The sequence below is a fragment of the Bombina bombina genome, chromosome 8 (assembly GCF_027579735.1).
Source record: "Bombina bombina isolate aBomBom1 chromosome 8, aBomBom1.pri, whole genome shotgun sequence".
In the NCBI taxonomy this organism is placed as follows: domain Eukaryota; kingdom Metazoa; phylum Chordata; class Amphibia; order Anura; family Bombinatoridae; genus Bombina; species Bombina bombina.
In genome coordinates this window covers 267,228,735-267,255,899 of record NC_069506.1, presented here as the reverse complement: position 1 = coordinate 267,255,899, position 27,165 = coordinate 267,228,735, and the positions used below count along the sequence as shown (strand labels likewise).

Here is a 27,165-nt window from a genome sequence, read left to right as displayed (position 1 = left end):
TACTCTTAAACAAACAAAACAGAAGCACCTACATCTGATAAATACTACATCTAATAAATAATTTATTGCTAAAAAATGCTAACCATCATCTGAGCCTTTAGCAAGTTATTATCTTTTTGCTGGTGGTGTGTGTGTGTGTTGTCACAAACCTTCAATTTGTTAAAAGAGCAATATCTGCAAAGTGTAATAAAACGAGGTATGCCTGTGTATATATATATATATATATATATATATATATATATATATATATATATATGTATGTATATATATATATATATATATATATATATATATATATATATATATGTATGTATATATATATATATATATATATATATATATAGGAGGCCAGATTTTTATCTTATGAAAAGGCAACACACTATGATCACATTAAAATATAATACAGAGCTTAGTGTGTTTCCCTTTCACAAGAAGAAATCCAACTCTCTCTCTCTTTCTTTCTCTCTCTCTCTCTCTCTCTCTCTCTCTCTCTCTCTCTCTCTCGTTTGTAATATACATGATCTAGTTCCAGTAGAACAGTAGACATGGTAGTGTTAGATAATGTTAGTATGTAATGTATTTAAATACGATACAAACGTTGATACTTTTTCTCCTACATTGGTGTATCCGGTCCACGGCTTCATCCTTACTTGTGGGATATTCTCAATCCCTACAGGAAGTGGCAAAGAGAGCACACAGCAGAGATGTCCATATAGCTCCCCTCAGGCTCCGCCCCCCAGTCATTCTCTTTGCCACTCTAACTAGTAGCATCTCCACGGGGGTGGTAAAGAGTATGTGTTGTTAGTTGTACTTTTTTATTTCTTCTATCAAGAGTTTGTTATTTTAAAATAGTGCCGGCTTGTACTATTTACTCTGCAGCAGAAAGTGATGAAGATTTCTGCTAAGAGGAATATGATTTTAGCACCAGTAACTAAAATCCATGGCTGTTCCCACGCAGGACTGTTGAAACCAGAGAACATCAGTTGGGGGGAACAGTTTGCAGGCTTAACTGCTTCAGGTATGATCAGTCATTTTTCTAACAAGACCATGTAATACTAGAAGACTGTCAGAAATTCCCTCTGGGATAGGTAAGCCATTTTTCTTAGACTGTATAAAATGATGGCTTATATTAAGGGCTCTATGCTGGTTGACACTAATTGTGGGCTTAATCGATTGCTTTTTAGCATGTTTTTTGCTATAAATAAGGTGTTTTTTCAAACTTTAAAACACTTTTGGGGTTTAATTTGCGCCTGGCACTTAGTTAGACACCTAATCTAGTCAGAAAGGCCCCTCCACTCTGGAATGAAGAGGGAGGAGGCCTCATTTTCGCGCCTCAATTGCGCAGTGGTTTTGCCTAGGCAGTTCATGCAGCTTCACGTGGGGAGTCCAGAGGCTCAGAAAAGGACTCCAGAGAGGCTTATTTCCTACCAAAATAATCCCTAAGGAAGGTAAAGGCCACAGTGGAAGCTGTGGCATGGTACTGTAATGTGTTAACCGGTTAATATCTGTTATTAGCTCCGGTTTGGGCATTAAGGGGTTAATTGGTCTGAAAATTTGTGTGCAATCTTTTCAAAGCATTAAGACACTGTGGTGAAAATTTCATTAAAATCGGATGTTTATTTGATGGTTTTTTGATGTTTCAGTAATAAAGTGTGCACTTTTATTATTTAAAGAGACAGTAACGTTTTTGTCAAAAATAATTTTTATTGCATTGAAGTTCTGTTTATGTCTGTCAAACATGTCTGAATCTTCAGATAGCCTATGTTCTGTATGCTCAAAGTCCAAGGTGGTTCCCCCATTAAATTTATGTGTGAAGTGTGCCATAGCGTCCAAGCAGCTTAAGGACCATACAATCACACTTAAAAATATAGCCCAAGATGATTCTTTAGCTGAACGTAGTGAAGATAGCTCTCCTTCTGTGTCAATAACAGCTATGCCCGCGCAAGCGATGCCCAGTACATCTAGCGCACCAATTGTGATTACTATGCAACAGTTATCGGCAGTAATGGATAATTCTCTCTCAGCATTTTTATCTAAACTGCCAGCTTTTCCTAGGAAGCGTGATTGCTCAGTTTTAAACACAGAAAATGAGCAAGCTGACGCAGAGGATAATTTATCTGTAGTGCCCTCACATCAATCTGACTTGGCGGTGAGGGAGGGCCTGTCTGAGGGAGAAATTTCTGACACAGGAAAAGTTTCTCAGCAGGCAGAGCCTGATGCCATAGCATTTAAATTTAAGCTAGAACACCTCTGCGCCCTACTTAAGGAGGTCCTAGCTACACTTGATGATTGTGATCCTTTGGTGATCCCAGAAAAATTGTGTAAAATGGACAAATTCTTAGAGGTCCCAGTACACACTGATGCATTTCCGATACCTAAGAGGGTGGCGGATATCGTGACTAAGGAATGGGAGAAGCCAGGTGTACCTTTTGTTCCCCCTCCTATATTTAAGAAAATGTTCCCAATTGTTGACCCTAGAAGGGTCGCGTGGCAGACGGTCCCTAAGGTAGAGGGGGCAGTTTCAACGCTATCTAAGCGCACGACTATACCAATAGAAGACAGTTGCGCTTTCAAAGATCCAATGGATAAAAAATTAAGGTTTACTTAAGAAAATTTTTGTTCAACAAGGTTTTCTTCTTCAACCAATTTCTTGCATTATTCCTGTAACCACTGCAGCTGCTTTTTGGTTTGAGGAATTAGAAAACTCGCTCCAGAAGGAGACTTCTTATGATGAAGTCATGGATAGAATTCACGCCCTGAAGTTGGCTAATTCTTTCATTACAGATGCCGCTATGCAGTTAGCTAAATTAGCGGCGAAAAATTCTGGTTTCGCAATAGTGGCGCGTAGAGCGCTTTGGCTAAAATCGTGGTCGGCGGATGTGTCGTCCAAAACAAAATTGCTTAATATTCCTTTCAAGGGTAAGACCCTATTCGGGCCAGAGTTGAAAGAAATTATTTCAGATATCACTGGGGGAAAGGGCCATGCCCTCCCACAGGATAGACCTTTCAAAGCTAAAAACAAGTCTAATTTTAGTTCCTTTCGCAATTTCAGGAGTGGACCGGCTTCTACCTCTACAGCCACTAGGCAAGAGGGTAACGCACCCCAGCCCAAACCAGCATGGAAACCAATGCAAGGCTGGAACAAGGGTAAACAGGCCAAAAAGCCTTCTGCTGCTACCAAGACAGCATGAAGGGGTAGCCCCCAATCCGGGACCGGATCTAGTAGGGGGCAGACTTTCTCTCTTTGCTCAGGCCTTTGCAAGAGATGTTCCGGACCCCTGGGCACTAGAAATTGTCTCTCAGGGGTATCTTCTAGAATTCAAGGACCTTCCTCCAAGGGGAAGGTTCCACATGTCTCGCTTATCTTTAGACCAGATAAAGAGACAGGCATTCTTACATTGCGTAGAAGACCTTTTAAAAATGGGAGTGATACACCCAGTTCCAACGGCAGAACAAGGACTGGGATTTTACTCAAACCTGTTTGTAGTTCCCAAAAAGGAAGGAACTTTCAGGCCAATTCTGGACTTAAAGATCCTAAACAAATTCCTCAGAGTTCCATCATTCAAAATGGAAACCATTCGGACAATTTTACCAATGATCCAGGAGGGTCAATATATGACTGCCGTGGACTTAAAGGATGCGTACCTGCATATTCCTATCCACAAAGATCACCATTAGTTCCTGAGGTTCGCCTTTCTGGACAAGCATTACCAGTTCGTGGCTCTTCCCTTCGGATTGGCCACTGCTCCCAGAATTTTCACAAAGGTGCTAGGGTCTCTTCTAGCGGTGCTAAGGCCAAGGGGCATTGCAGTAGCACCTTACCTAGACGACATTTTAATACAAGCGTCGTCCTTTCTCAAAGCAAAGGCTCATACAGACATTGTTCTAGCCTTTCTAAGGTCCCACGGGTGGAAGGTGAACATAGAAAAAAGTTCTCTGTCCCCGTTCACAAGGGTTCCCTTCCTGGGAACAATAATAGACTCAGTAGAAATGAAGATCTTTCTGACAGAGGTCAGGAAGTTAAAACTTCTGAACACTTGTCGAGTTCTTCAATCCATTCCTCAACCCTCCATAGCTCAGTGCATGGAGGTAATAGGACTCATGGTTGCAGCAATGGACGTGGTTCCATTTGCTCGAATTCATTTAAGACCATTGCAACTGTGCATGCTCAAACAGTGGAATGGGGATTATGCAGATTTGTCTCCCCAGATTCAAATGGACCAGAAAACCAGAGACTCAATCCTCTGGTGGTTGTCTCTGGATCACCTGTCTCAGGAAATGAGTTTCCGAAGACCGGAGTGGATCATTGTCATGACCGACGCCAGCCTCCTAGGCTGGGGCGCGGTCTGGGAGTCCCTGAAGGCTCAGGGTCTATGGTCTCGGGAAGAATCTCTTCTCCCGATAAACATTTTGGAATTGAGAGCGATATTCAACTAGCGGAGGCCAAATTCATCAGATTTCAGTCGGACAACATGACGACTGTGGCGTACATCAATCATCAGGGGGGAACAAAGAGTTCCCTGGCGATGAGAGAGGTATCCAAAATCATCAAATGGGAAGAGAATCACTCTTGCCATCTATCAGCAATTCACATCCCAGGAGTGGACAACTGGGAAGCGGATTATCTGAGTCGTCAGACTTTCCATCCGGGGGAGTGGGAACTTCACCCGGAGGTTTTTGCCCAGTTAACCCAACTATAGGATATTCCAGATCTGGATCTGATGGCGTCACGTCAGAACTCCAAAGTTCCACGTTACGGGTCCAGGTCCAGGGATCCCAAGGCGACATTGGTAGATGCCTTAGTAGCGCCTTGGTCGTTCAATCTAGCTTATGTCTTTCCACCGTTTCCCCTTCTCCCCCGGCTAGTAGCCAGGATCAAACAGGAGAAGGCTTCGGTAATTCTGATAGCTCCTGCGTGGCCACGCAGGACTTGGTATGCAGACCTGGTGAATATGTCATCGGTTCCACCATGGAAGCTACCTTTGAGGCAGGACCTTCTAATTCAAGGTCCATTCGAACATCCAAACCTAGTTTCTCTGCAACTGACTGCTTGGAGATTGAACGCTTGATTCTAGCTAAGCGTGGGTTTTCTGAATCAGTTATAGATACCCTGATCCAGGCTAGAAAGCCTGTCACCAGGAAAATTTACCATAAGATATGGAGGAAATATCTTTGTTGGTGTGAATCCAAAGCTTACTCATGGAGTAAGATTAGGATTCCAAGGATTCTAGCGTTTCTCCAAGAAGGATTGGAGAAAGGTTTGTCAGCTAGTTCCTTAAAAGGACAGATTTCCGCTCTGTCTGTTTTGTTACACAAGCGTCTGGCAGCAATGCCAGATGTTCAGGCGTTTGTACAGGCTTTAGTCAGAATCAAGCCTGTCTATAGACCTGTGGCTCCTCCATGGTGTCTAAATTTAGTTCTTTCAGTTCTTCAAGGGGTTCCGTTTGGACCTCTACATTCCATAGATATCAAGTTACTATCTTGGAAAGTTTTGTTTTTGGTAGCTATTTCTTCTGCTAGAAGAGTTTCTGAATTGTCTGCTTTGCAGTGTAATTCACCTTACCTGGTGTTCCATGCAGATAAGGTTGTTTTACGTACCAAACCTGGTTTTCTTCCAAAAGTGGTTTCCAATAAGAATATTAACCAGGAGATAGTTGTTCCTTCTCTGTGTCCTAATCCAGTTTCTAACAAGGAACGTCTGTTGCACAATCTTGATGTGGTTCGTGCTTTAAAGTTCTATCTAAAAGCAACTAAAGACTTCAGGCAAACATCGTCCTTGTTTGTCGTCTATTCTGGCAAGAGGAGAGGTAAAAAGGCGACTGCGACCTCTCTGTCCTTCTGGCTGAAAAGCATCATCCGGTTGGCTTATGAGACTGCTGGAAGGCAGCCCCCTGAACGAATTACAGCTCACTCTACTAGAGCTGTGGCTTCCACATGGGCTTTCAAGAATGAGGCTTCTGTTGAACAGATCTGTAAGGCAGCGACTTGGTCTTCTCTGCATACATTTGCCAAATTTTACAAATTCAATACTTTTGCTTCTTCGGAGGCTATTTTTGGGAGAAAGGTTTTACAAGCAGTGGTGCCTTCCGTTTAGGTTACCTGACTTGTTCCCTCCCTTCATCCGTGTCCTAAAGCTTTGGTATTGGTTCCCACAAGTAAGGATGAAGCCGTGGACCGGATACACCAATGTAGGAGAAAACAGAATTTATGTTTACCTGATAAATTTCTTTCTCCTACGGTGTATCCGGTCCACGGCCCACCCTGGCATTTTAGTCAGGTTTAAATTTATTTTTGTAAACTACAGTCACCACTGCACCCTATGGTTCTCCTTTTTCTCCTAACCGTCGGTCGAATGACTGGGGGGGCGGAGCCTGAGGGGAGCTATATGGACAGCTCTGCTTTGTGCTCTCTTTGCCACTTCCTGTAGGGATTGAGAATATCCCACAAGTAAGGATGAAGCCGTGGACCGGATACACCGTAGGAGAAAGAAATTTATCAGGTAAACATAAATTCTGTTTTCTTTGTATAGATGCCTTATAGGCAAATATCCTGAGTTTTAGTATGTAGGAGTACAGTTGAGGTGTTTTTTATATATATTTTTACATATATATATATATATATATATATATATATATATATACATATATACATATATATACATACATACACAGGTGGCCCTCGGTTTACGCCGGTTCAATTTGCGCCGTTTCAGAATAACAACCTTTTTTTTCAGTCATGTGCAGTAATTAAAATAGCCAGTAGGTGGAGCTGTCCGCTTGTTTTGCAGCAAAGTTATGCAACTTAACAGGTCTGAAATTGATCTGTGTACACAGAGCAGACATTAGCTATTGAGCAGACACTTCCCTATTATCTTCCTGTCCAGCTGCTTGAGGTGAAGGTGCATAACTGCTTAATCACTGCAGATTGAAATGCATAGAATAGGTGCAGACCCAATATTATCTAACATGCTAAAAATGCAGAGAACTGATTGCAGAAAAATGCAAGTAAAAAAACGTTTTTGTTCATTAAACTTAGTTTGATGATGATGCAGTCTGTTGTGTGATTATTTAAATAGGTGCTTTTAGCAAATGTTTTTGTTCATTAAACTTAGTTTGATGATGATACAATCTATATTATTAGGTTTATAATGCTGTTTAGCATTTAAAGTCTTCACTTCAAAGCTTTAAAAATAATGTATTAGGTGTTACTTATGTCAGTTTTGAGAGGGGCCTAGAACCTACCTCCCTCACTTCCCATTGACTTACATTATAAACTGGGTTTCAATTTACAACGGTTTCGATTTACAACCATTCCTACTGGAACCTAACCCCGGCGTAAACTGAGGGCTACCTGTATATATATAATTAAGTTTCTTTTTGTTTCCCAGCTAGTTTTCTAGTTTGACTTAGCTGTGCAACTAGTGCTGCTGATTAGCTCAGTGGCAGTTTCTGTTTAGGACCAGCTGTTCTCTGTGGCTCCTACGTGGTAATTTTCTTGTGTGTTTAACTCAGTGGTTCTCAAACTTTTTCCAGCCACTTCACCCTTGGTTCCTTAAACTCAGAATTTATTCAAATTTTAAATACGATTTTTTTTAGTTTAATGAATTAAAATCATATTACCCTGCTACAAGCTTTTACAGTTGATAGTCACTGTTTAAGAGTCTTATATACCACTTTAGTAATTCACTATTTAAAAACTATTTCATGTGATCGATAGGCTTAATAAAGGGATCAAGGCATTAAGTTGGTTACAGCAACACACCAAACTGTCTTTATTTCTCTGCAATTTATATAGGGTCAACAGAAATTGGCAATGTTTTGAGTATTCAGCTGTTATTCATGCCATAATTAACACATTCACAATCTCCCATACATAGCTGTACAATATCCCTGTCTCATCCTATTTCCTAGATGCATGTAGTAAGATAATTGTATTGGCAAATTATTGATAGTATTAAGAGACCTAGGAGGGGGAGAGGAGACAGGAAACTATGTTTAAGTGATACCAGTTTCTCAGTGTCTCATTTTATGTCACTTGTTAAAAGTCTTAAATCACAGCATTTAGAAATCTGAAGTTGATTTCTTTGCTTTGAGCATAGTTGTATAACTGCACCAAGAAACTTTATGAAAAATGTACAGTATTCTGCATACCAACGTATTATGTAATGCACACTGCAAAGTTTTTATGGTGACCGAAGAATAGAAAACCATCGTCAGATGACTGTGCATAGCTTTGTTTCCTGCTACTATACAGTAATTCTTAACAGTTCTGTTAATGTTAACAAACTGTGCTAAAGTGCAGCACTGCTTTTACAAAGAATGCAAGTCTTCCGTACAAGTGTCTACAATCTGTTGCAGTCAGAAAAAGTATAAGTTGAGGATAAACCTAAATTATCATAAAATCAAAACCCTTAAAAGCAGATAGCTATAAAATGTCAAATACAAAGTAAGTGGTATCGTTTTAGACATCTAGACTAAAGAACATCTCATTATGATCATTGAGAGGATTCACAAGCATCCTCTTTCACTCCTTACCTATTAGTGCCCTCTATGGTAATCCCAGCTCCCCCTTCAAGTATTCCTACCGTACCTCCGCCCACTTTGGGTACCACTAGTTAAACTCCTTCGCAGGATGTCTCCTTATTATATTTTTTATTTTCTTTCTTTAGATCAGAAAGCCTTACGAAAACCTCGTGGAAGACCCAGGAATACCTTGCAAAGAAGCTTTGATACATCTCTCCATACTGCTGAAACTCCAAACCTTTCCGAAATCAGGCCCTCAGAGAAAACTAAGACGCCTGATGTCAAATTGGAGGAAAAGAGGCGTGGAAGACCTCCTGCACATGGCAGCGTCAAGTTTAGGCTAACTCAGGAGAAGCATGAAAGCACTGAGTCTATGAAAGCACCTCAAGATGAGAAGACAAAAAGAAAAAAACAGTCCGCCACATTTCAGCAAGCTGCCAAGATAAAAAAACTTAGAGCAGTAAAATTATCGCCTTTAAAATCAAAATTCAAAAAAGGTAAACTGCAACTGGGAAGGAAAGGACCAGTTCCCATTGTCCGGAAGAGAGGGAGACCCCCATCATCTGAAAGGTTTAAAGCTGATCCTCCAGGCAGTATTTACAGACAGTCCCAGGTCGACAAACCGCAAAGAGGGCGCAAGGATGGTTCTCCACAGGGTACAAAAGAAGAGAGCAGAGTATCTGTGCGTCAGAGCCCACGTAGAATGAAGCCAGTTAGAATAATACCTTCTACCAAGAGGACAGACACCACAATTGCTAAACAGCTATTGCAGAAGGCCAAGAAGGGAGCTCAAAAAAAGATGGAATTAGAAGCAGCAAAGCTTCAGGGGCGTAAGGGAGGAACACAGCTGAAAAACATACGTCAGTTTATCATGCCTGTGGTGAGTACAGTCTCATCCCGGATCATCAAGACCCCAAGGAGGTTCATTGAAGATGAGGACTATGAACCACCTATTAAAATAGCCCGCTTGGAGGCAGCTCCCAGTAGTAGATTCAGTGCTGTTTCTTGTGGCTCTAGTGAGAAATCCAGTGTAGCCTCTATACGCTCCTCACAGGCCACTTCAGATGACTCTAGGTCTAGCAGCCCCAGTGTGGATACATCAACAGAGTCTCAGGCCTCAGAGGAAACAACAGCTGTTATTCCTGAAGCTCCTGGACGAACCACTGAGGCTCTTACCCAAGTACCCATCACACAGCCTCCCACAGAAAACACTGATGCTGGTATAAGAAACAGAAGGTTTTCTGTCTGCAATAGGACCTTTAGCTCCAGGCCAGCTAAGAAACTAACCTCACAATCACCTAGACAACAGCCTTCTGCATCTCCACCCCCACCACTTCTGGGTCCCCCAGCTCCTCTACAGCCCCCCACCAGCGTGCCTGAGCACACATCATGGTTGATGCCTCCCTCTATCCCCATGGCTACACCTTTTCTATCTGCCTCACGCATGCATGAGAAACGAAGGTCCATCTTAAGGGAACCAACCTTCCGCTGGACCTCCCTGAAACATTCACAGTATTTTTCCTCTGCTAAGTATGCTAAAGAAGGGCTTATAAGAAAACCTATCTTTGACAACTTCAGACCCCCACCTCTTACTCCAGAAGATGTAGGATTAGCATCTGCATCCAGCTTTCCCTCATCATCTGTTGTTGGACCTGGTAGGCTCTTTTCCCATCTTCATGCATCAGGTGGACGGTTTGATGTGCACAAACGTAGTCCTCTACTCCGCGCACCTAGGTTCACACCCAGTGAGGCACATTCCCGTATCTTTGAGTCAGTTACTCTCCCATCTTCAACAGGCCGCAGTGGTGGAGCATCTTCCATGATGGGTAGAGCCTCACGGAGGAGGAAAAGGAAGGTTTTCAGTCCCATCCGCAGCTCAGAGCCTCGGTCCCCGTCACACTCCATGAGAACAAGAAGCAGGAGAGTGAGTAGTAACAGTCTTTCAACTCTCACACCTCCATCAGCCTTGGTAACTGGTATATCTTCCAGTCCTCTCACCGCTAGTGCCTTAAACCCCAGTTTTTCCTTCTCTTCATCCTCTATGACCCCAGTGACTGGAGATTTAGCGGAGAAGGTGCAGAATACCAGAAAACCAGCCAGCTCTCCTGGGGAACCTTTTTCCACTCCTTCCAACAGCTCTCCTGCCCTCTTCCCATGGTTCTCTTCCAGTCCTCAGGCAGAGAGAGGGAGAAGCAAGGTCAGGGTTTCTGAGGATACACTGAAAGAGAGAGAAACAGAGAAGAGTCGGGACAAGGAAAAAGAGAAGGAGAATACTGGTGACTCCAAGAAAGAGAAACATAAGAAGAGTAGAGATGCCTTGTTTAAGGCAGGAAAGGATAAGGGGGATGGAGAGGTTGTAACAGCAGCTATGCTACCTTTGAAAGCTATAGGGAGGAAAAAGCCTGTAGCAGTAGAGGCCTCTTCTGATGTCTCTGTGGCATCACCCCCAGTGGAATCTGTTCCAGCTAAAAACAAGTCAAATAAGAAGGGTCGGGGAGTCTCTGAGAGGCCTGACTTGGAAACTAGTGCCAAACCTCCACTTGCTGAGACCCAGACACATCTCCCAGACACATCTCCTAGTGTAAAGCAAACCACTGCAGCCATCAGCTCAGTGTTGGCTCAGGCTGACAAGTTTCCTGTTACAGACAAACGTGTGGCCAGTCTCCTGAAAAAGGCTAAAGTCCAACTAAATAATATTGAAAAGAGCAAATTCCTCAAACAGCAAGACACACCAAAGGTTCAGGTAAGTAACTGCAAAACAAGTGGAAGATGTACTTCAGATTAATGATTTCTACTCATGCATATGATAAAGCATATGTTTGGTAGTTGCTGTAGATTGAGCGTTAGTATAGAAGCAGAAAATGTGTCAGCTTTTACTGGAGTGACTGCAAACAGAATCAATATAAACAAAACTGTAGTAACTAGGACTAATGATACACTTCTAGAATATATGAACATATCTTTGCAGTTCTATCTTCCAGTAATGTGACCAGTGTTCTTCACATTAAAATGACACCCGCTGACATCATTTTAAGTAGCCTGGTAGGAGCAATTTAATACTTTTTAATATTATAAAGTTTTCTTCTATCCAAAGCACAAAATAATTGCATAGTTTAACATAAATGTATTAATAGGACCAGTAAATACAGTAGATTTGCATAATCAAAAAATGTATGATAAAAAGACAATGAAATAGCACTTAGTCTGAACATCAAATGAGTAGTAGATTTTTTTTCCTGACAAATTTCAAAGTTATGTAAATTTATCATTATGTACCATGTGACAGCCATCAGCCAATCACAAATGCATATATGTATATTCTGCAAATTTTTGCACATGCTCAGTAGGAGCTGGTCACTCAAAAAGTGTAAATATAAAAAGATTGTGCACATTTTGCTAATGGAAGTAAATTGGAAAGTTATTTAAAATTGCATGCTGTATCTGAATCATCAAAGTTTAATTTTGACCAGAGTGTCCCTTTTCTTCTATAAGATACGACGAGTCCATGGATTCATCCTTTACTTGTGGGATATTATCCTCCTGCTAACAGGAAGTGGCAAAGAGCACCACAACAGAGCTGTCTATATAGCTCCTCCCTTGACTCCACCCCCCAGTCATTCTCTTTGCCTACTCTAAGTTATAGGAAGGGTAAAGTGAAAGAGGTGATAAAATGTTAGTTTTTATTTTCTTCAAGCAAGAGTTTTTTTATTTTAAATGGTACCGGTGTGTACTATTTTCCCCCAGGCAGCAGATGGATGAAGACTTCTGCCTGGAGGCTGATTATCTTAGCAGTTGTTACTAAGATCCAGAGCAGTTCCCACAGAATTGCTGAGGAGTACTTAGTATACACTCATTTTTATATAACTGCATGTAATAGACACTACTATAAAGAAAACTGTTTAAAAACTTACTTAGAAGTTCTTAGTTTAGCTCTGTTGAAAAGGTAGCTGGAAAGCCCACTGCAAGTGGGAAATAAGACCCTCCCCCCTCCCCCTTCTTTTGCATATGAAAAGACCCTTTACACAAACAGAAGCAAGCTGGAGAAGGTAGCTGACGGTATTCACATAAAACTTTGGGGCTTGGTTAGGAGTCTGAAAATCAGAGCAATGTTATTTAAAAATAAGCAAAACTATACATTTAAAAAAACCAAAACTTTATGAGCTATATAAATAGATCATTTACAAAACATGCATGCAAAGAAAAAATGAGTGTATAATGTCCCTTTAAGAAACATCGAATGAGATGGGCGGGGCCTATTTTCGCGCCTCAGTTGCGCAGTTGTTTTTCCCAGGCAAGCAGCAAGCTCCAACTCCGGTGGGTGTCTTTGTGAGCAGTATTGGGCCAAATCGAAGGTTTAATCCGATTTTACAGATCCCTGAGGGCAGGTAGGCGCCACAGCAGGGCTGTGGCGAGGTGCAGGGGGTGTTTTTTATTGAAATAAACGTTTTATAGTATTCTGTTTTTTTCTGGTAAGGGTTAAGTATTCCTTTCCTTGTGGGGCAAACTTAGCTGCAAAGTTGGGATGCTTCTATCATAAAATTGGGATAATTTTATTGTTTTCAAGCAGTTTTGGAAAAATGGTATGCTTTTTTTCTCTTAAAGGCGCAGTACCGTTTTTTCAGATTGTTATTTTTTTCACTAAATAAAGTGTTTTCAAGCCTGTTTGTGGTCATTTACTAGCCTGTTTAACATGTCTGACATTGAGGAAAGCCAATGTTCCATGTGTTTAGAAGCCATTGTGGAACCCCCACTTAAAATGTGTCCCTCATGTACTGAAAGAGCCTTACATGGCAATGAACATATTTTAGCTGATAAAAGTATGTCTCAGGATTATTCTCAGTCAGAAGAGAATCGGGTTATGCCATCTACTTCTCCCCAAGTGTCACAACCTTTAACGCCCGCACAAGCGTCTAATTCTTTCACCCTGCAAGATATGGCCGCAGTTATGTCTACTACCCTCACAGAGGTATTATCTAAACTGCCTGGTTTGCAGGGGAAGCGCAGTAGGTCTGGTATGAGAGTAAATGCTGAGCCCTCTGATTCTTTATTAGCCATCTCCGATGTACCCTCACAATGTTCTGAATTGGGGGTGGGGGAATTGCTGTCTGAGGGTGAGCTTTCTGATTCAGGAAAGATGTTCCCTCAAACAGACTCAGATATGACGGCTTTTAAGTTTAAGCTTGAATACCTCCGCTTGTTGCTCAGGGAGGTTTTGGCGACTCTGGATGATTGTGACCCTATTTTAATTCCACCAGAGAAATTGTGTAAAATAGATAGATATCTAGAGGTTCCTACTTACACTAATGTTTTTCCTAAGAGGATTTCGGACATTGTTACTAAGGAATGGGATAGACCAGGCATTCCGTTCTCTCCCCCTCCTACTTTTAAGAAAATGTTTCCCATATCTGACACCATTCGGGATTCGTGGCAGACGGTCCCTAAGGTGGAGGGAGCTATTTCTACCCTGGCTAAGCGTACAACTATACCTATTGAGGACAGTTGTGCTTTCAAAGATCCTATGGATAAAAAATTAGAGGGTCTTCTAAAGAAAATATTTATTCATCAGGGTTTTCTTCTGCAACCTTGTCAGTATATTTATGAAAATCTTAGCAGTGCTATCCAAATAATATATATAAGTTTATGGCAGGGTTATAAACACAATACAAAGAAATAGAAACCCTTATCAACCATGCACCTACTAGACCATACAATTAATATAAATATCTGAATTCTTTTATTTAGTTAATATCCATAAACATATTGAACTATATTTGCAGTAAAAGGAAACTAAACAAAAGTTTATATGCGTTAAAACCAACTCTTAAAATATGCTATCCTTCTTACAAAACCCAGAAAAATATACCTTCACAATTCAGCCTTTTATTTATTTAACACAATGGGACTAAAAACCTTTAACATCCAAGCAATACAATTCTAAACAGTGTTTATAAAACAATAGGATAATATATATATATTCTGCTATTTAACTGCAATTTATCCCAATACAAAATTAACTGACAATATCAGAACTTGCATAGATGAGTTACTTGGTCAATCAGACGCAGATTTAAACAATATATATATAGGCTGTGAAATGCTAACTAAAACACACTGTTTCTTTAAATCTATTAAATACAAATTGACTATGCATATAACTTATCTTACAAAACCTTGAATACGTTACCAAAGTAAAAACAGTCGATATCCGATTATTCCTTGGTAGGAATTATTTTACCTCAGATCACCAATAAGTGTATATCGCAATCAATGAGAAGAAGGTAGATCAGCTTGTTTAGAATGAGTGTATTTTGGACGCCCAGCAATGTATCATTCAAGTCAGCAAAATCTGTCCCTTTCTCTCCATTGCATTCACTTTTTATTTGGTTTTCCCATCACTGGTAAATTGTGGGTGGCCCTGCGGGAGCTGACCTTCCCATTGGTTATCTGGGAAGTCTAAATCGGATTGGCCCTTGGAAATTTCATTTTTAACAACCAGAGAGAACCTTCTGGCAGTAGTTCTCGCAACATAACACCAGGTGGCAGCAGACGTACAAACAAACAAATACAACAAGACCATCTCTAACATTTTTAAGCAAGTTAAAAAAAAAATTTCTTTCATAAAATGGTTATTTAATCAGATCACACTCTCTGCATTAATCATATATAACCCCAATTACAGATGGTTAATATTAGGTTATTTTTTTCTGATTATTCTGATACCAAATATGTTATATTATTAACATTTTATTTTATTTAGGTAATTTAATACTGCTAATTATTAGTTTAAAATGCATTACAATGTTATCGGTATCCTGGCATTTATATGTGAATAATAGCTTATTTTTAATTCAGTATTGTACTGTATTCCAAGTGAATCCTGTCTATGTAGATCTGAAATAAAAATAAATGTTAATAATCACTTCTCTTCAGGTCCATAAACATCTATTCATGTTCTTAAACACACAGAGGCTAAGATATTCATGCTTTCAAAACATACACATATATATACACATATATATATATATATATATATATATATACATCTCATATCCATTAAAATATATACAGTTGTTTTGAAATCATAATGTAAGTCATGGGCCTTCACTGTATTATCCTAACATTCTAACTTTTCAGTAACTTCAGTTGCCAGACTTTTTGTCTCATACTCACCACATGGGGTCAATCCACGAGTAGTTGTAAAAGTCTTAATGCAGCATATTTCCTGTTTAGCTAGTAGTGCAGATGTGTATTTGATGTTTAAGGATGATTCACACCTATGTGTATAAAAGCTGTTTCTCTATGATTTTGATCAGTTCCAAGATGGGTATTTCAGACATTTCGTCTCCATATATTTTGTGTGGTGTTACCTATCTGACAATCTATCCTCTTAATTTGCCTTTTATGACTCATCCTGTTCTCTTTCAAAATTACTTCCCCCAACATTCCTCTAAGTGACTGTATTAAATTGGGCAGGCCAAATGTTCCATTGTATCAAAGTGCTGTCATTTAACATTGGTTCCCAGGCAATCATACAGAGGTTCCTGAAACTGTGTTAATTTTAGTTCCTTGCTAAATTATACAATTGCATAATTTAACATATTGAGTGTGTGAGATCTCTTGTGTAATTGAAGAAATGGGAGAGAACTGAACCTGTCCTACAGACCATGTTCATATCCACAGATCTATTAAATAAAGACAAATATACCTCTATATATTATTTAATAATATTTCAAATACCTTGACATAAATCCCCCTTTCCAATTCAAAAATATGTAGGACACATGTATTTGAATTGGATCAAAGTTAGTGGTATTTGGTGAGGATGTTGACCGTACACATCATGGACAGTCTTCTATGTAGATAGTCTGTCAATTTTGAACCTTCATGTTTATCAGTTAGGCATCTTTAAACTATAGTATGTCTTTAGTTCATTTGGGGATGTGACACTTCATTCTCCCTCTATGACTTGTAGTTGGGATCTGGGATGACACGCTCGCAATTGATTGATATGGACCCATTTATCTATGAAACCTTCATTTTTGGGGATCCGTATTTTATAGGCCACTGGAGATATTTTGTCAGTAATGACAAAAGGACCTTTCCATGAGGGAAGAAATTTCTTCTCCCTAACCTGATCTCTTCCAAAGTTATAAAGATAAACTTTATCATTTATTTCATATTCCTTTTTGGATGTTTTGAGATCATAATAGGTTTTAGTGGCAGTTGCGGCTCTTTCTAAATTCCTTTGAGCAAATGCAAAGGTATGTTGCAGGTGTTTCCTTAGGTTTTCCACATATTGATGTGTATTGGCAGCGTTTATCAAATTTTGGTCTGATGTACGGTACAGCAGATGCTGAGGTAGAACCATTCTTCTACCAGTCATCAGTTCAAAAGGTGACATCTTGGTAGCACTACTTGGAGTTGCTCTTAATGCCATTAAGACTAGAGGTAGTTTTACATCCCAGTCTTTACCTGTTTCACTCACAAACTTTTTGAGGATTTTAACAATGGACTGGTTGTAACGCTCTACACCACCACTTGAGGCAGCTCTATAAGCAATATGGAGCTTTCTTTTAACCCCTAGTATTTTCCACATTTTTGTCATCACTTCGCTAGTGAAGTGGGTCCCCCGATCTGACTCGATTCTTTGGGGCAGACCAAATCTGGAAAATATATGGTTGATGAGCAATGCTGCACATGTTTCAGCACTATTGTTAGGTGCACTAATGCACTCTACCCATTTAGTGAACAGGCATGTCACTGTTAACATGTACTTGTTACCTCTTGATGACCTTGTTACCGGACCAATAAAATCAATTTGTATATCTGACCATGGCATTACCATCCCCCTTTTCTGCAATGGCGCTCTATGTGTTGGTGCAGTGGGTTGGAACTGTGGGCAGATTAAACACCCTTGACAGTAGGTTTGAACATCTTTCAACATGTGTGGCCAAAAAGCATAATCACGTAATATTTCATACGTGAGTTTGGCACCACGATGACCAGATGTGGGAGCATCATGGGCATGTTGAAGCATTAGACCTCTGAACTTGGTGGGTACCACCCACTGCTGGATGCCAGTTTTGGAGGTTCTAATTAACAAACCATCCTGTAATTTGAATTGTGATTTAGATTTTATTAAGATTCTCAGATCTTCTTTGCCAATACAATCATCTTTTGAGATGGGGTTGCTTTCAGGATCTTCTATGTGTTTATAGAAGATGCCTACAATGGGGTCTTCTTTTTGACTAGTGATCAGGTCCTCACTAGGAGAATCCTGACTCCATTGTACCAAGTTAGGCTCACTCTGTTGTTTTGCCTGGTTTCTGGTAATGGCTTCTACCTGAATTGCACCCATTAAGTGGTCAATATTAAGGAGTTCTCCAGTTATGGCTCCTTGTTTGGCTAATGAATCCGCAAGGTCATTGCCTTCCTTATCAGGACCTAAAACTCTGGAATGACCCTTGGTCTTTTTCCAGTGTATGGTTAAATCATTGGATACTACCAGATTATCAATCTCGCAGAACAACTTGCCATGCTTGACTGGTTTGTTATTGCTTTTCTGCATGCCATTTCTTTTCCAAGTTGGCAGGTATTCAACAAAACTGTCACGCACATAATTTGAGTCAGTTATGATCACAAATTCATGAATACCATGTTCAATAGCCATTTCAATGGTTTTGAAAACAGCAGTTAGTTCTGCAACTTGACTGGATCTTGGTCCAATGTTGAAACCTACAGATATATTTGGGAATCCATTTGCCCCCGTTATACCAATGCCAGCGACTAATCTGCGCTCATTATCAATAGTGGCATGGTAAGAACAACCATCAACATATACCCAAGGTAATGTTTGACAATGGTCCTCATTGTACATTTTATATGGGGAAAGCAATTGTTCTTCCAGAAAATCATCTTCTGATAATTCTTCCCCAGGATCTCTAGCAGTACAGTCGTGGAGCTCAGCAAGCCCTTGTGCGACTGGATTCTTTTTATTCTGCTTGTAGCGAATTTCTAAGGGCCAGCCTTGTAAGGAAAGAGTCCACGCTGTTATGCGGCTATTAGACAAATTCCCATCTCTTATTCTCTCACTTTGCAAATATAGCAAAGGCTGGTGGGCCGTTTCTACAATAATTTTCTCGCCCTGTATATAGCTGCGGAAATTTTGTAGAGCCCATGCAGTAGATAAGAGGGCTTTTTCGCAATCGTTAAACTTTATTTCTACTGGGGATAGATTTTTGCTCGCATAAGCAATGGCTTTGTTCAAATTATCATGCTTTTGGTATAACACAGCACTCATGCTTACATCTGTGTACCCTGTTTCTAAGTAGAAAGGTTTACCACCTTCAGGGTACGCTAAGCAAGGTGCTTGAGTGAGTTTTCTCTTCAGCTCTCTGATGGCTGTCTCTTGAGACTCACTCCAGTGCCATTTCACATCCTTCTTTAGAAGAAGTAGTAGTGGTTTAGCTAATTCCGCATAATTATCAATGAATTTGCGAGAATAATTCGTCATACCCAGGAATGATCTCAATTCCTTTAAGTTAGTTGGGTTTTTAGAATTCACTATAGCTTCCACCTTTTTCTTCTGGGGATTTAATCCGTCAGAGGTAACTTCATGCCCCAAGAAGTTTACACGAGTGCGGCACCATTGAGCTTTTTGCAGGGATAATTTGACACCTGCCCTTTTAAGTTGGCTGAGGACGTGTTTAAGCTCTGCAATGTGTTTTTCAAAGTCTGTGCTTTTGATTAAAACATCATCCACATAAGATAAGGTCCCCCTTTCCAGTGCGTCAGGCATAGCCTTATGCATGAATACAGCAAATTCATGTCCAGAATTTATGTATCCAAATGGAAGTCTCTGGAATGCATACTGAATCTTTTGGAAGGAGAATGCTAGCTTATATTGGTCCTCTTCATGTACCTTTATGGTCCAATATCCCTGTGCACAATCAATGGCAGTGAATATTTTGGATCCCTGCATTTGTGCTAGGCACTGGTCAATGTATGGTACAGGCCAGCCAGACATGTATACTCGTTTGTTTAGCTGTCTTAAGTCAGCACACAAACGCCATTGTCCATTGGGCTTAAGGACACCTAGAATAGGATTATTATAAGAGCTGTGCACCTGTCTGATAATACCTCTTTCTTCCAAATTCCTTATGATCTCTGCAAGAGAATCATATGAGGCTAAGGGAAGTCTGTATTGTTTGACAAATACAGGTGGCGCATTAGGATCTGTTTGTATTCTTGCAATGTGCAAGTCTGTAGTACCACAGTCATAAGAATCCTTAGCAAAAATATCCTTGTACTCCATCAGGAGTTCTCGCAGCTGTTGGCGTTCATCATCGCTGGAACAGCCATTAGCTAAGGATATTTGCTCTTCGACTATTTGCTGAAATCCTGGAAAGATTTCAGGCTGTCCTATTTCATAGGCTTCTTCCAGTCTAGAGTTGAGATCCCCTTGATTATAATTTACATTGCTCCCATGACTCTGGGTATTGGGGTAATCTTGCTGTTTGATTGGCTGATCAAACACTAGAGAGGCTTCTTCAATTTTACAGATGCCTTCCTCTGAGCTGAAGGGATAAATAGACTGAATATTAAATAGACCCTCTGGCATAGATGCAAAGGATTGTTCTATTAATTGTTCTTCAGTTAGGTATCCTTCAGGTATTAGCCCAATTACATTATTCTGGAATCCAAAAGTGTAATAACTTGATTCCAGTGCATATCCTATGGTAGTTCCCTTGGATAATGTTATATCCTGTGGGGTCATGTTATGCACAATAATATTTATTGGAACAGTTCCAATATTCACCATAGGAGTGTAGGTTACTGAGACACCCACATTTTGTATTCTATGGGAGAGGCAAATCAGTGTTTCAGAAGTTTTTAATTTCTGACCTCTCTTTACCTGTAAGGGTAAAAGAAATTTATCAGCCCCAGCAGGAATTATAACATCGCTAGATACCTGCATATTCACAGCATATGGCAATTGCTGGTTTGATTTCAGGGCTGCATTTTCATCCTGAAATACTTCAGGGTCCCCCTTTAACCTGCTCCAGAGGCAAGAATTAATCAAATCTATTTGTATGGCATATCTATGTAAGATATCATTGCCAATGTATATTTGATTATGGGGAGTATTTAAAACTAAAAACAGGTGCTTCACTGACTTATTACCAATAGAGATAGATAATAAGCACTTAGCTGTGATGTTATAGCTTTCAGACCTGTCATCCAGGCCGTTGACGCAGTGGTCTTGGGGAGAAAGATATTTAATCACTTTAGGTTCAGCTATTTGCGCTAATAAACCTTCGCTTATATAGCTAGCTTCCTGTTTTAAATTTATTTTAGCATACTTGGTTTTACCAAGGTCATGCACTTGTATAGGGATAAATAGATCCTCTTTAACTCTCTCAATCCCTGTGAGGTATTGAGCATGGTCTCCCCCTTTAGGGATTTTAGGATCCCCCTTGTGGAGTGATATGGTTAATATATCGCCATCTAGGGAGATATTCGCTATCTTTCCAGGCGATATTTTAAAAGTGTTACCATCAGAGCCACTAAAAGGAGTTTGATCATCTATTTGTAGAATAGTGATTTCAGGTACAGAGTTATTCCTGAAATGAATCTCCACAGCGTCTGGTTTCTCTTCCACCACGTGACAGCTGTGTCGGGTGCGAGATGTACCAGATTTTTCATAATTGATAGGCCGTTTAACTTGCGACCAAATTACATTATTTATGCAATCAATTATGGTGCTTAATCGCTTCAGGAGATCACTACCAATAATTAAACGATCAGTTGGCAGATCCACTATAATGACAGGGTGTCTTATGACCCTGTTCCCCAATTTAAATTTTAACCAGGCAATACCGTAGACTTTTAGGGAATCACCCCCAACACCTATCAGAGAACCGTCAAATTCTTTTATTTTAGGTTTGTGGGGTGTTAGCTCATTTAGCTGTGTGTAGTATCTGTGGGATAAGATAGTTGCCTGTGACCCAGTGTCAATTAATCCCCTGATAGGGTTGGAGACTGAATCTTGCAGCTCAACTAGTACATAATATCTTCCTGCAGTTTCTATTATTTCACACATAAAATTTGCATTCTTGTACATCTGTGGGCTTCGCCACGTTTTACCTGAATTCGCTGTGTCATTCGATGCAGAGGAACCTTCATACCTACCTGTTTCCTCTATGACAGGGTTGGTTGGATTCTTTTGTACTGCATCTGTGGAGATAAGGTTAGGAGAGAGCTGCAGAGGAAAAGTTTGGTTAATTTTTCCCGGCTGATGTCGCTCATTGTCACAGCTAATTTGTCCGTTTCCGGTCTGTGGGGAGATAACATGATTAGTATCATTGATATTTATTACTACATTTTGTATATCTCTCCCCTCCCCTTCAGGTGATACTGTAGTATTTATGACTGTGCCTGTGGTCCACTGCTGACCACTGGCTGTACCCCTAAAAAAGTATTGTTTGGTTGCTGAGCCGTAGATTTTTGACCCATATTAGCGATTTGTTCGCTCAACCGATTTAATTGGGTAAACAGCATATCTACCTGATTGTACAAGTTACCTCTACCCCTGGGCCTATCTCTTGGTGCCCCATTGTACTGATTCCTGGACCATTGCGTTCCCTCAGAATCAGGGCCACTATTTCTATTCTGGCGTGGTTGCCCCTGGGGTTCAGCTTGTTCAGTATTAATATTTTGGGGAGCATTATATACCTGGGGTGTCTGGTTACCCTGAGAATATCTTCGCCGTTTATTGTATCTACCCTTGCGCGGATACCAATTATTTGGTGAGTATTCTCTTTGTGAGTAATTATTCACCTGATTATGTCCCCCACTTTGGTTATAGTCTCCCTGCGCCTCAACCTGTGTAGGGGGAGGGGCAGAATTAAACCTCTGTGGAGATGGCCTGTTTTGACTGGCCACCTCTGCATAAGTTCTCTTGTTAGACTCCAAATTGAGGGGGCTAGGTGACACCCTAGTTTCTGCCACAATTTTGGGTTTTGACTCCTTTTTAACCCCCTGCTCACTGGACTGCTGAATAGAGTATAATTTTGTACTCTCCTTGATCAGCCATTCCAATGAGCAGTCCTCATCAAAATCTCTAGCTAAGTTAATTTTGATGGGTGTAGGCAGGGCTTCAAAAAATAAATTTACAAATTCTGAGCCGTCAAATTTGGGATTATCTTCAGCCATACTGTACGCATTTTTCAATACAGAAAGGAATTCGATTGGACTCTGATTCGCACGACACTTTAAACCATATACCGCTATCTTCGCGGCAGTTTTAGTGCGATATTGCCCGAATTCTTTTCTGCATTGTCGTTTTACCCCATTCCAGGAATGAATATTCATATCCTTTAGTGAGGCAAAGAATTTGTGATGCTTACTGTCAAATACCCAAGGTAGAAATTCAATTTTCAATTTCTCACTTGTAACATTCATTATAGCTAACGCATTTTCAAAAGCCTGTAAATGATCAATTACAGATGTTGTTCCCTTATTGGAGAATATAGGTACTGCGCGTTGTACGAAAGTGATTATTTTATGGGAATCATAGACTTTATCAGACTTATTTTGGGATTCTCTGTTAGAGTTTCCCTCCCCCGCATCAGCTGCGCTACAGCTGTCCTCTGGATTTACATCCTGAGGGGATTGTCTATTTGGGAAATCTACTTCTGACCCGTTAGGGGTCATTTGTCTATGTTGTTCTATATATTTTCGTACCTCGTCCCTTACGCGTTCGCTAAAGGAGTTAGCATTATCTGTATTATTCTCACTGCTAATATAGGGGTTTTCATTATGGCGATATGACCTTTTTAAATCGCTTAATTCTCTCTGGCTTTGCGCAAGCTGTTTATTTAAATCTTGTATCTGCGCGATTAAGTCCATATTGTGCTTATCTAAGGTGGCTAGGTTTTGGGCAAATTCATCCGTTTTATTTTTGGCTGTTTTTAAACCCTCTTCGCGTCTGCGCGAGGAACGAGTACTATTTTCTAGCTCCTGTATTTGCAATCGTTTGTCTGTGACACAAAACGACATTTCGTCAATTATGCATATTAAAAGGGGCCAAGATTTTAGTATTAGTTTTTCTCGCTTTTTGGGATCTTTGCATTGATTAATCATTAATAATTCCTGGAAGAATTCATTCTCTTCATTCCACATATTATTATTAACGGTAATATTTTTAGCCCTAGTTTCAAGCATATCCACAAAATCATTTAATTCACCAGCAATATTTAACTTCCCTTTAATGTAACTTAAGATATCTTTCTTAAGGACCTGACCTTTAGTAATGGGTATTGTAATGGGACCAATTTCATTGCTATGTATAGAATTAAATGAGTCACTTCTGGCTACAGACATTATTATATTGGTTTAGTACTTAGTTAAACTAAAACGCTAATACAATTTTTGCCAATAAAAAGAGAGAAGGAAAATTTTTATATTTCAAAAAAAAAATATTATTAATTTTGAAATATGAAAAATTAATATTTCAAAATATGAGAAATTAATATTTTTTGATTAACTTTGAAAATATGAAAAATCAATATTTTTGATTAATTTTGAAATATGAAAAATTAATATTTTTATTAATTTTTCAAAATTAATCTTTAATAATATTTCAAGATATTAATGTCAATCTCGAAATATGAAAATTAATATTTCAACTTTTCAAAAAAAATTATATCTTCAAAATATTAATATCGAAATATGAATTTTTTTTTTTTTTTTCTCTTTTATAATAATTTCTATTTACTTACAAATATATTATATCAATTATGATGGAATATTAATTAATCTCAGAAAAAGTGCCTCCAATTATTATGTCAGTATATTTATGAAAATCTTAGCAGTGCTATCCAAATAATATATATAAGTTTATGGCAGGGTTATAAACACAATACAAAGAAATAGAAACCCTTATCAACCATGCACCTACTAGACCATACAATTAATATAAATATCTGAATTCTTTTATTTAGTTAATATCCATAAACATATTGAACTATATTTGCAGTAAAAGGAAACTAAACAAAAGTTTATATGCGTTAAAACCAACTCTTAAAATATGCTATCCTTCTTACAAAACCCAGAAAAATATACCTTCACAATTCAGCCTTTTATTTATTTAACACAATGGGACTAAAAACCTTTAACATCCAAGCAATACAATTCTAAACAGTGTTTATAAAACAATAGGATAATATATATATATTCTGCTATTTAACTGCAATTTATCCCAATACAAAATTAACTGACAATATCAGAACTTGCATAGATGAGTTACTTGGTCAATCAGACGCAGATTTAAACAATATATATATATAGGCTGTGAAATGCTAACTAAAACACACTGTTTCTTTAAATCTATTAAATACAAATTGACTATGCATATAACTTATCTTACAAAACCTTGAATACGTTACCAAAGTAAAAACAGTCGATATCCGATTATTCCTTGGTAGGAATTATTTTACCTCAGATCACCAATAAGTGTATATCGCAATCAATGAGAAGAAGGTAGATCAGCTTGTTTAGAATGAGTGTATTTTGGACGCCCAGCAATGTATCATTCAAGTCAGCAAAATCTGTCCCTTTCTCTCCATTGCATTCACTTTTTATTTGGTTTTCCCATCACTGGTAAATTGTGGGTGGCCCTGCGGGAGCTGACCTTCCCATTGGTTATCTGGGAAGTCTAAATCGGATTGGCCCTTGGAAATTTCATTTTTAACAACCAGAGAGAACCTTCTGGCAGTAGTTCTCGCAACATAACACCAGGTGGCAGCAGACGTACAAACAAACAAATACAACAAGACCATCTCTAACATTTTTAAGCAAGTTAAAAAAAAAATTTCTTTCATAAAATGGTTATTTAATCAGATCACACTCTCTGCATTAATCATATATAACCCCAATTACAGATGGTTAATATTAGGTTATTTTTTTCTGATTATTCTGATACCAAATATGTTATATTATTAACATTTTATTTTATTTAGGTAATTTAATACTGCTAATTATTAGTTTAAAATGCATTACAATGTTATCGGTATCCTGGCATTTATATGTGAATAATAGCTTATTTTTAATTCAGTATTGTACTGTATTCCAAGTGAATCCTGTCTATGTAGATCTGAAATAAAAATAAATGTTAATAATCACTTCTCTTCAGGTCCATAAACATCTATTCATGTTCTTAAACACACAGAGGCTAAGATATTCATGCTTTCAAAACATACACATATATATACACATATATATATATATATATATATATATATATATATATATACATCTCATATCCATTAAAATATATACAGTTGTTTTGAAATCATAATGTAAGTCATGGGCCTTCACTGTATTATCCTAACATTCTAACTTTTCAGTAACTTCAGTTGCCAGACTTTTTGTCTCATACTCACCACATGGGGTCAATCCACGAGTAGTTGTAAAAGTCTTAATGCAGCATATTTCCTGTTTAGCTAGTAGTGCAGATGTGTATTTGATGTTTAAGGATGATTCACACCTATGTGTATAAAAGCTGTTTCTCTATGATTTTGATCAGTTCCAAGATGGGTATTTCAGACATTTCGTCTCCATATATTTTGTGTGGTGTTACCTATCTGACAATCTATCCTCTTAATTTGCCTTTTATGACTCATCCTGTTCTCTTTCAAAATTACTTCCCCCAACATTCCTCTAAGTGACTGTATTAAATTGGGCAGGCCAAATGTTCCATTGTATCAAAGTGCTGTCATTTAACATTGGTTCCCAGGCAATCATACAGAGGTTCCTGAAACTGTGTTAATTTTAGTTCCTTGCTAAATTATACAATTGCATAATTTAACATATTGAGTGTGTGAGATCTCTTGTGTAATTGAAGAAATGGGAGAGAACTGAACCTGTCCTACAGACCATGTTCATATCCACAGATCTATTAAATAAAGACAAATATACCTCTATATATTATTTAATAATATTTCAAATACCTTGACAACCTATAGCGTGCATTGTTCCTGTAACTACTGCAGTTGCGTTCTCCAACATTGGTGTGTCCGGTCCACGGCGTCATCCATTACTTGTGGGAAATGTTCTCCCCCACAGGGAAAGGCAAGGAGAGCACACATCAAGAGCTGTCCATATAGCTCCCACTCTGGCTCCGCCCCCCAGTCATTCTCCTTGCCGCTCTGAACAAGTAGCATCTACCACGGGGATGGCGAGGAGTTTGTGGTGTTAGTTGTAGTTTTTTATTCTTCTATCAAGAGTTTGTTATTTTAAAATAGTGCTGGCTTGTACTATTTACTCTATAACAGAAAAGTGATGAAGATTTCTGTTTAAGAGGGCTATGATTTTAGCACAAGTAACTAAAATCCATTACTGTTACCACGTAGGACTGTTGAAACAAGAGAACTTCAGTTGGGGGTAACAGTTTGCAGACTCATCTGCTTCAGGTATGACTAGTCTCCTTCTAACAACACAGGCTAATGCTAGATGACAGTAATTTTTCCCCTCAGGGGAAACGGTAAGCCATTTTTCTTTCACCTCAGCAAAAAAGATAACAGGCTTCCCCTTTTTGTTTTTTATGCTGGTAGACACTGTTAGGGGCTAAATCGATTGGTTT

General features: G+C 39.1%; 1 protein-coding gene across 1 annotated transcript in view; it reads left to right on the top strand.

The window, feature by feature from the left end:
* The window catches only part of KMT2A (lysine methyltransferase 2A), a 555,423-nt gene that overhangs the window by 108,285 nt on the left and 419,973 nt on the right, over positions 1 to 27,165 (top strand). Inside the window, exon 3 of the mRNA XM_053691137.1 lies at positions 8,669 to 11,265. Coding sequence (XP_053547112.1) covers positions 8,669 to 11,265 — 2,597 coding nt within the window. The remainder of the gene's footprint in view (positions 1 to 8,668; positions 11,266 to 27,165) is intronic.